A 16,837-nucleotide genomic window follows, 5' to 3' on the forward strand; every position below is an offset into this window, starting at 1 on the left:
TAAGAAATGCATGGGGGTAAATTTCACACAGCAGCTTTCTCAGTGGTGTCATGTATGTGTAAACCATGATGAAGTTATGCACCATGCCACTTGTTATTGTGAGTGGCTCGCTAGTCATGCATTTCTTCTAACAAGGCTCTAGATTTGTCGAGGCTGATGTGCACGTGTGATGGATTTGACACATGGCTAAACTGTAAAGCACTCCTCTGTAGTGACAGGAGTTCATCATTTACTCAGCACTCCACCACTTCTCCTTACTGCTGTTTTCTTCAGTGATGTCTGTAATATGAAAGTATGGTTTTGATGTAACAAATGGGGGAATGTGATTTTGTGCATTTACTGTCTACAACATCTGTGCACAGCTGTTTGCTGTGATGAGCTGTGCTTATAGCTTTAATTATGTAAGGTTGCCTCCACCAGCTCTAACCACAGATAATTTTATACATATTTTCATTTCATTCAGAAATCCTTAAGACACCTACGGTGACTTGTGATAGACTCTTAAATCTGGTACAGACCTTTGGCTGCTAAAAGAGGAGTTTTGTGCAAGTAGCCCTGAGTAGACAAGTGCTCTTCACTTGCCTTTGCCTCTCCATGCTCAACTTCAGTTTCAGGCTGTGTATGAGGGCCGGAAAAAAAAAAAGTTTAGTTTTAGTAATGCAAGGACTTCCTTGTTTACTTATGCATTTCACGCTTTCCTTTTCCTTTATGTTAATTTCTCTTGTGCAGGATTCCTACCTTCAAGAGTACTTCCACATGCAGAAGACTGCGCTGGCCGTCGGGCCACCACTGTATTTTGTAGTCCAGCCGGGCTACAACTACACACGCTACGAGGACCAGGATCTCATTTGCGGCTTGCCTGGATGCAGCTCGCAGTCGTTGTACTCGCAGATCAGCTTGGCTGCTTTCTACCACAACTTGTGAGCACACATCTCCCTGTTTCATCATATTGTTTTGTAGGTTTGTGTAGGTTTCTGCAAGGAAGGCAAAGCATTAAGTGAGTGATGTGATAGTCTGAAACTTTATTTGAAAAAACATTTTTTTTTGTTAAACAATCGTTAAAGCCCTGTAAATCCTAAAAACAATGCTGACATGTACTGGAGCACCCCAAGTAATTTGCTACTGTGCTTGTTTCTACAAGCGTGTTTCACTGCCGATACTCAGGAGCATGTGTCGTGGGGTGTCGATATTCTGGCTTGGCTCTTTTCCTGTGATCGATGCAGCCGCCACACTTGAGCAAAGTAAGGAGGAACTTCCACAGTGCCCTTGTTAGTTCTTTAATGAGCAACGCCATCATACCTAGCCTTATTGCTACACAAAGCAAATTTTGCTTTGTCATGACGTGAGAATAATGTTGATGATGCCTGGTCTGGAATTTCGAGACCAGTTTTTAGTATCAACTTAAAGGCTGTTTTAAGTGTCTCTCTGCCTCCATACTTGCTAAATGTCCTTCTTTCATGTGTGAAAAGCATATAGTTAAGGTTTTACAACTCTGAAAATAAATATAGGTACTCCTTTAAAGCTTGAGATGTTGCAGGCATGTCTTGCCCATCGTGAACAAGGATGCTACTCGTTCCCAATTCTGCCACTCGTTCTGAATTATGACCTCCTTCTTCATTGCACATTATTAGTATTGCAGAGTGTCTGCTTTGTGGCCCCTGGCAGTTTCACGGGAGAGCATTGAAAGGAAGGGTTTTTGGTTTGTGGTACGGTCGACACTTGTTGCAACGGACTGTAATACGTAATGCAGCGAGAAAGGTTCATTATACCCGAAGTCCCTTCTATCCAAAATGAGGGCTGGCGGTATGTTGTAAAATGGTGGAATATCGCATATGCTGCTGTCTAAAGGTAATCGCACAAAGAACGAAAACATAGAAATTGAGATAAATAAATAATAGATAAATGGGTTTACAGAGCAATCATTCAACCACATGGTACAGTGCCTTACTGTCCACTGTTTCCTGAATGCATGTTGCCGACTAACAGCAGTTTTCTCTGCACTAAAGTATATACACGCCCACATAAGTGCAAGATCAATGACCAGCATTATGGCAGGAAGCAACCCAGCCAGCTCCCCGTTGTGCTAGCTGCCCAGCCAGAACATATTGCAGCTGCCGGTGACACAAACATCGGCTAGTTTTTCACACGAAACAGTGGTTGGTAGAATAAATTGGTGTCCTAATTGTGACAAGCAATTGTAACGGTGACAAGCTTTGACCATTGTCAAACCTGTAGCATGAACGAATGCTGTGATATGAGGCAAGTTCAACCTAGAGCCTCTAATGTAATTGGTAATTTTGTGGCTAGGGAATAGATTAGTGGTCCTTCATAAGATATTCCAAAAAGGGGTAGAGCACCAATCAACCGACCAGGCTGTATATTTTTTACTTCATGCTTTTCTTTTTGATGCCTCCGCAAAAGCTCTTCATGCCTCGAAAAAGTTTATAGGCTCTTGCAGTTTCTTTATGTGGCAGGTCTTCACAATGACTCTTTATTCAGCCGTTTCTTTGATCATACTGCCTCAGCTACTGGCACATCTCTGTGCTGATTGATTATGCAAAGGTGCTATGGATTGATGCTAATTTCTTTATGAATAAGCTCAAACTTCAGTCATATACGACCATCAATTGTGATCTTCGTCTTTCTCTCCTATTTACTCCACTTTCCTACATAGGGCCACTCCTTTTCTATGCAAAGGTCTATCATCATCATATCATGCAATGCAGGGAGAGATAACTGCAGGGGGCTGACTGCTATGCACCTATCTATTGTGCTGCTGTTTTATTGTGGCCTTCTAATATCTTGAACTGCCATATTGCACTATGTACTGTAGCTGTAATATTGCAATACAATGTTGCTGCAATCATATGTAATGCTCTTTTAGCCACATATCGCACTGTAGAAAATGGGCGTCCTGTACTTGTCGTGTAGGTCTAATAAATGAGAATGAGGAACGTCTCAAGGCAAAAGAAAAAAATCCATATTGCTTTTTCAAACATGGTAATTGGACACGCCTGCACATTCTTTCATGTTGCGTCGATGACATGCCAGTGTACGCAAAGTTGGCCTTAGAAATAAAACAAAACTGCTACATTTTATTTCAGTAACCAATAGTTACCTATGTTATTGGCAAATTGACGAAAGAAAAAAATATAAGTAAATGCGCACCTTATTTGAGTATTGTGAAAACCTCTATATAAGTTGCCTGCTTTCTTTTTTTTCCTAGCCTTTTTTTTTCGTTGTGGTTTACAGGTTGCTTCAGCTAGACACATCTTATCTGTTGAAGGGTATTATTTACTGGGATAGTAAGGATTTCGTTTGGCAGCTGTTGCATCTAGGCATCATTTGAATATAAATCCACTTTGAAGGCAGTTAACAGGTATAGGGAACTTGATATAAATGCTATAAACGTCTACGACTCCATAGCATTAAAATGAGTAGTTAGTTGTGGCGGTGTTCTGATCAAAAAACCTTGCGAGCAGTGTGTGGCATCCAAAACTCACTTTTATGCTTAAATATGTTTTTCAAATGAAAATTTTGTGCTCTTGACAAATTGTGTACATTAAAGTAAAAGCAAAATAGTAACCTAGTGCTATTGTGCAGGCAGGTTGTGGACGTCCGCTTTCAAATGATACAGAGAAAAGAAAGTTAGCGTTACATTTAAGCATGCAATACTGTGCGGATACTGTGAAAGGCAAAACATTGTGCTTTCTGTTGTGTTGAGAGTTTATGAATATTCAGTTTCTTGATTTTGTGTTTGCTCCCCTAAAAGTTTTTATTGGAGAACAAGCCTTTTCCCTGAAATGCATGCAGGAAAAAAGCAACATATGAAAAGGAAAAAGGATGTTTTATGTTTTCATAACACACACCAGTAGCAGACCTTTGGCTAAATGATTGTCAAAAAAATTTTGTTGGAGTTTCTGGCCCATATGCTTGCGCATTGAGGCAGTGCGTTGAGTTGCCAGACCATTAGCACGGGTGTGCTGGCTGGATGAAGAAAGAGAAAATCAACACATTCAGGCTAACTAATGCTGTTTCTGTTTAATTATTTTGTTTTGTCCTGTTTGTTTGCTCTGTGCTGCTTAAAATGAATCTGATTTCGGCATGTCTTCCATTTTTATTAACAGGACAACCATTTCTCAGCCCCCGATGTCTTGGCTGGATGACTACGTCACGTGGACCAAGACACAATCGTGCTGTGCAATGGACAACTCTACAATGGCCTTTTGTCCTCGCAACCACACAAGTAAGTTCGTTGCAATATGCGCAGACTGGCCATGGTATTTTATGCACTGTGATCCCCACATTTTTCCAGCTGTGAACGCCGAATTTATTTCTACAATGCTAACAGCGCTGAGACCTTACCTCTGCTTTCTTACACAAATTTTGCAGCAATATCACATTTTGTGGTCCTTATTTTCAGTATAACACTTGTCACTGTTGCCTGGTTTGCTAAGAAAAAAATGCAATCTTGCCTTTGTCTGTGCCTCTCCAAATTAGTGATGATCAAAGCATGGCGTTTATGACATTACCTGGCGACTTCCGGTATCTGCAGTATGGCAAGGCATGGCCTCTTTTTCCCCGTGAATCTGTGGGAAGTGCGATCTGATCACCAAGAGAGGTACAGAAAAGGCAAATTCACATTATTTTCTTGACAGACCAAGCATGTAACTCTGCCAAGCAGTATGTTGAACAATCTGGACCATAAAATGAAATCTTACAAAATTTGAGTAAAATCAAAGAAGTCAGCGGGTAATTTGAAAAAAAGTTGTTACAAGGAAAATGCAGCTCACTGTACATAGTGTATACAACTGGCTTCATACGCTGCACATGGAGACATTGTAGTTGTGCTTGACCTGGCTTCTTTATTGTTTCATCAGCATTATTCATCTAAACTCTGTATTCTTCCTGCAAATTGGTAAGTTCTGTGGCAGTGCAGTTTGATTTGTTTCAGCCCTGCTTTTTGACTGGTTCAAGATCTGTAAATTTGGTTTTGCTTTGTTTTGCTTTATCGAAACAGATTTGTTGGGAAACTAGTTTTTCTTCCAGATTCTAGCAAGGGTAAAGGCCTTTATTTCCTTCATTTAGGGCCCAAGACTTGTGTGCCCTGCTTGTCAAAGCAAAAGCAGCAGGAACGCCCTGTTGGTGACACATTCCAGAGGTTCCTCTTGGAATTCCTGAATGACAACCCTGATGCCACATGTCCCAAAGGGTATGTTTCAGAGCCACATGTGACAAGTGTTCTTTTTTTTTTTACTTGTTGCTGCACTTTACCACCTTTATTTAAAAAAAAAATTGACTTTTTTTTTTCATTTCTGCACAAATCATACGAGAAACCTTTGCAAATGCCTTTGCAGCTTTACCTCTGCTAAAGAAAACCTTGTTCGAACCTTCGTTAGAGTAGAACCGGATAACAGTTTCATGGTGTTCTCTTTCATGGAATTGGCCACATATCATTTCTGGCTTACAAATCTCAAAACGACAGTGTGGAACCTGGCATTGCGTAATCGAGAGGCAACCAACAGGCTTCCTTTTCTTCTCTAAACAACGAATATTCAATTGCCAAGCTGTCTAAGTTCTTTTACAACTTCCTTTTGAGCGGCCTTTTACAATTTGCCTGTTCATGTAAAAGATGCTACTGATGCTCAGATGTCATTCAGTAGTAGTAATTGGTTGTTTATTTTGATAACATGAAAAGGAAGGTGAGAGAAATTGCCGCCGACTGTACTGTAACGGTCTTGCCAAGTCTGCTGACACCTGAACGGTGGTCAGCAGTGAGGATGCATGGGGTTGGTGGTAAAGGGTATATATAGAGGATTGGAAGAGAGGATAGGCTAGGATAAAGAGAACTATTTATATAATGGACAATGTGACAATAGATCAATAAGTAAGAATTGGCACTTCCTGTCTTGCTGCCTTGTCAGGCCAGCTGCTTTTGACAAGCCTTGGAGAGAATGCTGTGAGGGATCCCATGGTAAATCCTGTGAGGATGTGTGTAAGGAATCCTGCAAGGAAAGTTCGATACGTCATTGCTGACAGACAAGAGCCTGCATGAGCTGACAGTGCTATTGTTAGTTTCGTAATGCTCTTTGATGACACGGCTGCCTCATTGCCGTCTGAGCCTCTCATCTTTGCAGCAGACATCCTGTATATTGCACCCCCTCCCCCTTAAAGCACATAAAGCACATAGAGCAATTTGGCCTGTTGAAGGGAATTACCTGAAGAGGCAGATATTACTTGCATGGGAAGTTGATATGTGAGGGTGACTAATTAAAAACATCCAACAGTTAACCATTTTTAATCATAAAACTTAGGGCACATTGCGAAATTCAAGCCAATAAGTTGTGAAGCCATGTCTGTTTGGCAGATGTCCTAACACTAGCAAAGTTTTGAGATGTCCATCCCCTGAATCTGCTAAAGTATGCATTGTCATTACAGCTAAGATCATTCTGAACTGCTTGACCGGTTGTGGGTCCGATCCAGGCCACGGTGGTCTCACTCCAATGGGGGCAACATGCAGAAATGCTTGTGTACTTAGATTTAGGTGCACTTTAAAGAACCCCAGGTGGCCAAAATTATTTTGGAGGCGAGCATTCTTGCATGTTGCCTTTATTGGAATGCTGCCGCCTCAGCCAGGATTGAACTCGCGAGCTTGAGCTTAGCCGTGCAACACCCTAGCCATTGAGCCACTGTGGTGGGTTGGACTTGGAAGCGATCGAGAGTGGGTAAACAAGAAAGCCACAGGCTGAAGCCTGTGGCTTCCCGTTAAATGCGGCGAACATTGTAGACGATGGGACGAGTGATACAGACAGGACAGATGTGCTGGCCTTTGCAAATCATGTGTAGTGCATTTTCTGGTTCTTTCTCCGTTGATCACTGACATCTTGAATGCGATTTTCTTTCTCCTGATGCTAATGAATTTATTAAAAAATTGCAAGGTATTCAAGTGCATGACAAAGGGAACCGGTATCGAGTGAAAACCTTACCACATCCTTACGGGCTGCAGTGGGGCTTCGTTGTTACGTCACTAAGAAGACAGCGTGGACCTGCACTTTGACAGCCGTTGCTCTTCTTTTTTTAGGCATTCAGTTGATAGCCCAAGTTACTCCAGCAAATTGACTACTATCACTCAAATTCCTACCGACATTGCTTTTTGTTCAAGGAATGCTTAGGTATAGTGGGAACCATTTCTTTAAGTATGGAGTGGTGCTGCAGAAATGCGTTAGCCTTAGTGAAGTAGTGTTGGTTGCTAACGGAACTCTCTCATATTGAAGTTTGTTGCGGTTAGATTTTTATAGTTTCACGATCTTTTCCTTGGTACGGACTACATGTAGTGCGAACTGCAACGAGTAAATTCAGTAATAAAACCTTTTTTTTTTTTTTTTTTCATTTGTCTAGGGGTCATGCTGCCTATGCAAATGCAGTGCAGATCTATAACAAGAACAGTTCTCATATTGGAGGTAAGTCTTCTTTCTTGCCACTTTTGCAGCACTTTGGAACGTAAAACTTGTCAATCTTCGGCCTACCTTATTGCACTGGGAACAAGTGACCGTGCTGTTTTCCCAATGTGTCAGCAGCTTCCGGCAAGCACCTTCATTCCTTATCAGATGTGAAGTCCTGCTTTGAACATGCGCAAGATGCGTGAGGTGCTAAATGGCAAGATTTACGTTTCAGACCACTGCTTTTGCTGGCTTGTGGATGCTTTGTCACATGTTAAAACTGCTCCACCGGCCGCCATTTTTGTTTTGGTGTCCCGCACTGTCACAACCATAGGGTTACTGTGCTGGTCACAGTGGCAGCCGCCTGCTTGTTGACTTGTTGTCATCCCGCAGCAAGCGTGATGAAAAAAAAAATTTTTCTTTTCGCAGGAAATTGAACCAGCGTAATGATTGCACCCCTGAATTTACGTCAATTTTTTTTACAATAGAAGTATGATCATTATGCGAGTAAATACGGTATACAGAATTTTTTTATCTTTGTCACATTGGCAGTGCATGTTAACACTCTGACTAGACTAACAGACCTTCGAGAGGGTGTAGTACAGCTCAAAACATGAAATTACACATAGTTGCTTTCTGATTGGTTCTGTCGACCATTATCAAAGCCAGCTCATCCTCTAGAAAACAATGAATATATTGTAAATATTCAGCTGGCGAGCTTGCAATCAACTTTTTATGGGGACAGAAAAAGGAAGCACGGGAGGTTTGGGCAAAACGCTGTTCACATCAATTTTATTCCACGGATGCGCACTTGTGATGTAATTCTGCGAGGTTTTCGATTTGTCTTCATCAGAGGAGCTCCCGACCTCAGTCATCATCTCTTTTGTCTTCTCTTTGTGAAACGACGTACACCTCAGCGTCTGAACAATCATAGCTGGAAGAAGTTGAAATCCCTCTTTTTCGGAAAACGGGCCAGCCATCCACGCATTGCCTCTATCAGAGGCCATTTTCAAAATGCCGGTTGTCACATAGAAAAATGTGCTCCAGATGTATAAGAAAGAAATCATTGGGAACCTACTGCCACTTGTCGACCAAAACATCAAAAAGCTGCGCACAAGTGTTTTTTGTTCAATACGCTCAAGGAGAGAACAAATACTGAAAGGACAAGCAGCGCTCTTCCTAACGACTTTGGAGACGCGAGGGCTTGGAAGAGCTAGGTCCTTCCAAAATGGTTAAGGGTTTACAGTATGGTATTTAATTTCACATTAAATGAAAGTTGCATTGTTCTACTGTAAGCTTAGTGCAATTAGATACAGTAAAACCAATCTAATTTGTTGTTGTGACAATTTAGTAGAATATAGTGTGTAAACATGCAGCTAAAGTCATGGAGACACAGTTTCAGCAATCTAACAGGATACAGTGAAACTTCGTTAAACCGTAGTTGACCGGAGCTCCGTAAAAGTACGTACTAAACGGTAGTACTGCTTAACCGAAATAGCGTGAGGTCACCCACTTACCTGTCAAAAACAGAAGTATGAGAAAGTGCTATGAAAGATCAGAAAACATGCAGTATTTCCTCACTTTGCGCGACAAAAGTATGTTATTTTCGTTTGGTGTCGCGGCGGGTTAGCAGCGACGATGACGGCCTCAAACTCGCTCAAGCTACGAGCCAGCTTTTCCGCCTGCCCCCTCTGCTCGGCAAACACCCGCATGAGGCTGACGTAACGCGCAGCATCTGTCACTGTCGGGCCTGAATCGCCCGTGCTGTCGCTTTCCATGTTGTCCTCATCACTGTCATTAGGCGACACTTCGGCAATAACAGAGGCAACGATGGCGAAAAGTCTAACCTCGAAAATTTGAACCTCGTAGCTGACGTATTTTTACGGTTGCAGCATTATTGCTGACCAACTTCTTTTTCGCATTCCAAATGCCATGCACCGTAGTCAACGGTAGACCCCTCTCGCGTGCCAGCACTGACTTATTCGTGCCATGTTCGACAGCACGAATGATGTCCAATTTTTCTTCTATGCTGAGCACCCGGTTTTTGTCCTAGCTTGCACGACACCACAACCACAACACGGCCCACAACGCTCACACTCTGGCACGGCGGCGAAATGATTCTGATGTTGATGTGGCTTCACCTTTCCAAGTTCCCTCTGCTTGGAGGCTGTTCTGATCTCTGAGGCTCGTTGTTCTTCCCGGCCACCGTACCTCCGTGATTTTGCAATGAAAAGTGGAAATACTACATGTCAACCGATACGTATGCAATAGGCTGGTGCGGTTTATGTGGATACAAAACGCATTATGTTCAATGGCCGCTGAGCTGGGGATTTGAATTCACTACATTTAAAATGAAACTGCTGTTTAAGCGGGTACGGTTTAACAAAATTTTACTGTGTATGTATTAGCAGAAGACATAGCAGGATTCTACTGCGGTACTTCCTCAGTAATATTGCTTTTTCTTTGCTGTGTACAGTAAACCACCTTTAACTTGAAGCTGTAAAAGTCTGAAGAAATTTTTAGATAAGCAGGGTTTTGAGATATGTGAAATTGCAAAAATAGAATACGGTTGGCTGCGCATAGACCATATGGAGGCTTTTCATAGTACCACTAGGGATATTTTCGACCAGTTTCAAGTGTGTCAGCACTAGAGGTGTCAGTGTCTACAGGCAGCAACGTTACTGCCACTCTGCCAAAACATCAGGCTTCGTGTAGTCGTGCAGCAGGCTTTGTGCATGCTTGGTGCAGTTGTGGAATCAAGACTATTGATCCTACTGCATCATTTGAAGCCGGACATCCCAGTATAACCTCTTTCAGACATTTCAAAAGCTGCTACTTTCTGCATCGTCACGAAAACCTCAACTGCATAAGAACGCAATTATCATGCCTTTGGCAGATGCCCACTAGCGACGCAGCATTTATATCCTTGCGTGAGCATCCTTACGAAGCCACTATCTCACTGAAATGCTGTGGGCTCGCATTGGCTTCTCGTGGGTGCAGCTCATGCATAGGCTGATCGCGCCTGATCAAAAGTGCCAATCATCTAGTCCAAGGTAACGAGTAATACTCTGTCATGACATTGATGCGTGACTGACAGTGTCCTAAATGAGAGGGGAGAAAAAATGACGGGCTTCCAGCTCTCTGCTGCTGCATGAAGCCACAACAAAGTGGCAGTGAACAGCCAAGCAAGTATGCATGAGCGGCGGTAGATTAAAGAAGGGGGAAAGATAAGCGGCAAGTGCGGCTTGATGCGGGGCCTGACTTGGATAACGAAGGGTTGAAATCTGGGCCAGTTGGTACATACTTGAAGGAAAAAAAACAGTCAAAGAACACAAAAAACAAGAGGAGAGGTTCACACCACAACGACTGGTCGTTGTGGTGTGAACCTCTCCTCTTGTTCTTTGTGTTCTTTGACTGGTTTTTTCCTTCAAACTTGGATAACGAGTTGCTGTCTGGTGTAAAGTGAGTGCAAGCAATGCTGCCCTGTTGCCTTTTACCCTGTATGTTGGAAGTCGAGATTTTTAGTTACCTGCAGTTTGACACAAAAGCTTTTCGAGATGTGAGATGAAAAACACGTGGGTTGATACCATGGCTGGAAAAAAAAATTTTGACTTATATGGTATTTCGAGATATCCAAGTTCGAGTGGAACAGAGTTTACTGTATACCTGAAATATGTCATTCTGTTTTAGTATTTTTGATTTAGTTGTCAGTTATGTAGCTTCGATTTAACATAGCTGCCTATCAGGATACCTTGAAGTTTAGGACAATCAATGAGAAGTGGGCAGGATACATGTAAACCAGAATATAGGTCAGCGTGGAATTATTTCGACCCCTGACCTCAACTTGGCCATATGACTCACACTGTGCTAAGAGCGCTATATAAGAGAAGGGGTGACTTCAGCTCCCCCCCCCCCTTTCTTTTTCAGGAAACAATTTCGACCTATGTTTCACTTTATATGGCAGGTAAATTTGGCTAATTAGCTCCTGGCAGGAGGTTTAAAGCTATCTGATGTTAAAAATTGAACAAATTTACAAGGGCACATGGCACGTCTTGGGACTTATTGTCAGCCTGAATGGAAGGTTAGTGTAACCAATGTAAAAACAATGAAAGTTGACAGCAGTATATGTGAGAGACACACTAGTGTGAATGAAATTGAAGGAAGTTAGCTGTCATGTTCTCATTTTGTCTGGGTTCAGCAACTGAATTCTTCCTACCTTTATTCCTTTTCCCAGCGACACAGTTCATGACTTACCACACAGCATTGGCAGACTCCGACGACTTCACACGGGCACTTAGGATGGCACGATTCGTGGCTGACAATGTCACGCATGAACTCCAAGCTTCCTCTTCTGCTCATAATGCCACAGTGTTTCCATACAGGTTTGTATCATTTCTTTTTTGGCGTGCGTGTGCAATTTTGTGAAACTCCAGTGTTAAGGAAGAGCTAAAATTGTGTGCTGCTGCTCCCTGTATATAGCTGGGCAGCAGCTGGTAGCCTGTATTGCTGACTGAAAAAAGATTTTTCACAAAATGGGCTTCATTCTGAGCGAGAGGTGTACAAGGTACGGAAACATAGGTCGGTGTACCTGTGCGCATGTACTGGTGCAATGTGGTGCTTTGACATTCCTGGAGCAAGGGTGCAGGATGCTGATACTGAGCTAGCTGATTACTACCTGTGAGGAGACATGTTTGCTATGTTGCAAGGTGAACATGAATTGCTCCTGCGGGGCTCGAATGGTTGCGATATTTCTCGCCCAAGTTCGGTGTCCCCTGACCTACAACTTAGTGTACTAGCTTGGTTACCACGAGGCAAACAGACCATGTTTTACCGTTTGTGGCTTGGTGTCACATTTACTAACTCCTGTGCCTTCCTAATTGGAATGGCCGACAGTCATGCATGCGACACAGCTGTGATGAGGCATTCACAGACCTCCTTTGTGTCTGCCTGCGCTGTAGTGCTGAGAGACAAGTGGAGCGTGCAGTGCTTGATAGACTGGACAGTCATCCACTATATAAGAACAGAAAGTGCTAGGCCACTGCTTTCAGTGTAACTAACACATATAAAGCGGGTGCACGTTTGATTCGGGGGCGTGTTAAGATTCTGGCAAATTCTGCCAAATGAATTGGGGTTGTTTTGGCATTTTTATGCATCTTGTTTAATTTGACCGGCAGGATAACTCAAACAGTTTCATTGTTCCTATCGGGGTCGAAATAACAGAAGTCGACTGTATCTGCAATTAAGTTTCAAAGTTCTATAGGCCTACATACATAGTAACAGATTTTGAAAATGCTGCCTGCTACCATTGCTACCGCTGGATTGTGAATGCGTATTACTTCACTTGTGCTCCTCTCTTTCTTTTGCAAAATAAATATAATGGAATTGTGCAAAAGTAGGACCTTTTCATATTTGTAAATCTAGCTTTTCTGCAAGGCAGCTTTCCAAGCTAATGGCGGCATAGGCATTTCTGCAGCTAGCATGTACAAGCACAGTTTGCTTGTCTTCTGACATGGAAAATGTAGATGTGGCTGTTGTAGTGAAACCACGAATGTGCAGCTAGCACTTCAGCTGCATGTGAACCATAACCGGTGCTGCCATTAGTAGGGAAAATGTCCAATGCAGATAAGCACACTTGTAAATCTGGCAAAGGGTTTAATTTGCAACCTCATTTTCTCTTGGCATGGAACAAACATTGTGAAGTTATTTTTTTACATGTAATATATATCATTTTTGATTTGTTCTATTCCTGCCACTAGTGTCCTTGCAGCTTATTTATATAAAGCTCCTTGAGAACCAAAGAGCATGGGGACCACTTGTCCATTATTTTTGACACAGCGTTGGTTGTGGTTCTGTATTGCGGCAAGGGGATGATTTCTCATCTTGCTTTACCTGTTCGGTCTCTGTGTTAGTCTTTGAGTAGTTTCCTTAAACTAGTGCAATATGATAGCACTTCACCGATTGGTCCAATTTCAAGCATTGTCGCAGATCTCCGTCAATTTGTCGCCCACTTCTTTCATGCCAGTGTGCGTGCCACTCATAACTTGTGTCTCCGCCTCCTGTGCGTGCAGCATCTTCCACGTGTTCTACGAGCAGTACCTGACAATCGAGGCCGAGTCCGCGGTCCACCTGAGCATCTCGCTGGTGGGAATCTTTGGCATCACCTTTCTGCTGCTTGACCTGAACCTGAAGGCGGCTGCGATTGTCTGCTTCACCATTGTCATGATCATTGTGGACATACTGGGCATCATGTACTTGTGGGACATTGCCCTCAATGCTGTCTCTCTAGTCAACCTCGTCATGGTGAGCACTCCATTTTCTGGTGAGGAACACCCACTTAACGTACTTTCACAGACATGATGCCAGAAGATCATTTTGACAAACCAGGTAATAAAACATTATTGCAGTTAACGTTAACAGTAGCCATATACTCGGAGTAGAAAGTTTGTTTTTTTGTTTAGCATGATGTGCAGTCTGCTAAAGAGATGGGAACCAGCATGCATTGCCATCATGCTGTGCTAAAGACATCCTAAAAGGGTCATGATGCATTGATCCTTGTAACTGAATGCAGGCACGTGTCTTCGTTGTCATGCCCCTTTTCGTTTCGTTATGCTTTTGCATTCTTGTACATGTGCACCTTTTCAGTGCATTTTTCCTTGCATAGTGAGAGACCTGCTTTTTAAGACAGCTAGGGCATTTGCTAGCCGAGCTACTACAATGCATTGAAGAGAAAGGAAAAAAAAATAAATATTGTGTTAGTAGGATATAAGACGAAACGCTTTCTTGAGTTTGCAGTTCCACAAAAAAAGTATGGCATTATATATTAATGCAGATATGGTACCACCCTATGCTGCACTACCGTAAAGTGCAACTCATTTGCTCTTTCTGGGTCTGTGTGAGAATGGTTTAGCATAAGCAATAAGATGCTGTTGCATTGATTAATTGTCAAGACGGTAGCAGTGTAGTTACTGCGCTCATGCTTTGGTTATGGCTAGTTTACAAGTACCAGAATAGCTTTGCAAGTGTACATTTCAAGAGTGCCTAAAATGTAGCATATCAAATAATGACCATTAATTCGACTTATTTTTTTTTTTTTTACTTAATCATATAGTTATTTTATTTATTTTTTATTTATTTCAGAATACTGCAGGCCATTGCTTGGCCCAAGCAGGAATGAATTTACATTGTTACATAACCAAAAGAATAAAATTTATACAATGTTAGCAGCACACATATATCAAAAGAATAAACCAAAAGAATAAAATTGTACAATATTAGCAGCACACGGATACCAAAAGAATAAAATTATACAATATTAGCAGCACAAGGATACAAAACATACATATCAGGTAAGGAGACGATGTAACGCATCAGAAAAATTTTGTGAGGAAAAAACAGATGCCGGTAACGAATTCCAATCTTCTACTGTTCTTGGGAAAAAACTGTACTTAAAGCTGTTAGTTTTGGCGAAGATGGGAGCAAGTGAATGCTCATGAACGCTCCGAGTCCTTCTCACTAGAGGACGCTTAATGCACTCTGGAAGCTGGAGCTTATTTTTTCCTGTTAAACTATTGTTTAAGAATACCAATCTATTAATCTTTCTGCGGGTTTCTAGTGTATGAATGTTATTTGAGATCATTAACTGCGAAGGAGAGTCTTCCCTTTTGTATTTTCCGTATATAAACCTAACCGCTTTCCTATTGACTTTTTCAAGGGTCATTATATCTTTTTTTGTGTATGGGTCCCACACTACTGAAGCATATTCAAGTAAAGACCGCACACAAGTTTCGTAAGCCAATTTTTTTATGTGTGCAGGGGCAGTTTTTAGCTTTCTTCGTAAAACCCATAGCTTTCGAAATGCAGATGTAGAAATATTAGTAATGTGAGCCGACCATTTTAACTTATTGTCGAGTGTTATGCCTAAATATTTATATTTGTCAACTTCCAAAATCAGGTTGCCGCGAAGGAAGTAAGGAAGCAAAATGGGAGACTTCTTTCTAGTTATACGTAAGAGAACAGTTTTTTCACTATTAAGTTCCATAGCCCATTTCAGACACCATTCTTCAATAGCAAAAACTGCTTTTTGAACACAGATGTGGTCATGTTCAGATGAAATTTGTTTAAACACAACACAGTCGTCTGCAAACAACTTAACAGAGACATCTTTAGGAACAACCGCAACTAAATCATTTACATATATTAAAAATAACAAAGGTCCCAGCACACTTCCCTGAGGAACTCCTGAATGAACATTAACAACACTAGAAGCGGTCTTATTAATTTCCACATATTGCCGTCTGTCTGTAAGGTAGTCTTGAATCCATCGAATAATAAAAAATGGTATACCCATACATTCCATCTTATAGAGAAGTTTGCCATGTGGCACCTTATCGAAGGCCTTGCTAAAATCAAAGAAAACCACGTCCGTTTGCCCGGACATATCAAGCACCCGCGCAAATTCATGTACAGACAAAACAGTCTGAGTAACTGTGGATAACCCCTGCCGAAACCCGTGCTGATTATCCGACAAAAGATTATGATCGCTCAGGAACTTTCGCAGGTAACCGGCTACAATATGCTCCAGCATCTTACAGCAACTGGATGTTATGGAAACAGGCCGATAATTTGAAACAGACAATCGATCACTTTTCTTATATACGGGAACCACCCGTGCTATTTTCCATTGTGAAGGAATTTTTCCGTTTGCTAATGAGAGTTTAAAGATGTCTGTGAGGCAGCCTGATATTTGTTCTGCGTAACGCCTCAAAAATACATTTGGAAGACCATCGGGTCCAACGGATTTTTTAGTGTCCAGTTTCAAGAGCATCGCCAGAACACCCTCACGATTTATCTCAATGCCATCCTCTGGTGCAGCCACTGCTTTTATTTCATATTCATCTAATTCTGAAAACACCTCGTAGAAATACCGATTAAAATTCTCAGCTATTTCGGCAGCATCAGTGATAATCTTGTCCCTAACTTTTATTTTAGTAAGTGCATCTTTGGGTTTACTCAAATGCTGCCAAAATTTCTGCGGATCAGTCTTTAGAAACTCTGCTAATGTGTGTGTAAAATATTTAGTCCTGGCGCAGCTCACCTTTGATAATAGCTCACGTTTGATTTCTATAAACAGTGGCGTTGACGTCCCCTGCTTCTTACGATATCTCTTAAGTCTACGCTTAATGTGTATAATTTCACGAGTAATCCATGGATGTTTCCGCTTTTTAAGTATTTTTCTGTTTGGAACGTATTTTTTAATGCAATGCCTAAGCACATTAGCGAACCTTTGCCAAGAGCTTTCCACATCATCACATGTAATCCCAACATTTTCTTCAATGTAGTCAATAATCGCCACATCGTCAGCTCTACTAAATTCCTTAACTGTAGCGACATCAAGCGCA

The 16,837-nt window shown here is 41.8% G+C and overlaps 1 protein-coding gene across 1 annotated transcript in view; it reads left to right on the forward strand.

Annotated features, from left to right (window-relative positions):
• Nucleotides 1-16,837, forward strand: part of LOC126537470 (NPC intracellular cholesterol transporter 1-like) — a 75,963-nt gene that overhangs the window by 50,995 nt on the left and 8,131 nt on the right. Inside the window, exons 17-22 of the mRNA XM_050184479.3 lie at nucleotides 730-920; nucleotides 4,128-4,246; nucleotides 5,089-5,212; nucleotides 7,399-7,460; nucleotides 11,674-11,821; nucleotides 13,508-13,739. Coding sequence (XP_050040436.1) covers nucleotides 730-920; nucleotides 4,128-4,246; nucleotides 5,089-5,212; nucleotides 7,399-7,460; nucleotides 11,674-11,821; nucleotides 13,508-13,739 — 876 coding nt within the window. The remainder of the gene's footprint in view (nucleotides 1-729; nucleotides 921-4,127; nucleotides 4,247-5,088; nucleotides 5,213-7,398; nucleotides 7,461-11,673; nucleotides 11,822-13,507; nucleotides 13,740-16,837) is intronic.

This window comes from Dermacentor andersoni, chromosome 4 (assembly GCF_023375885.2).
Source record: "Dermacentor andersoni chromosome 4, qqDerAnde1_hic_scaffold, whole genome shotgun sequence".
Classification (NCBI taxonomy): Eukaryota; Metazoa; Arthropoda; class Arachnida; order Ixodida; family Ixodidae; genus Dermacentor; species Dermacentor andersoni.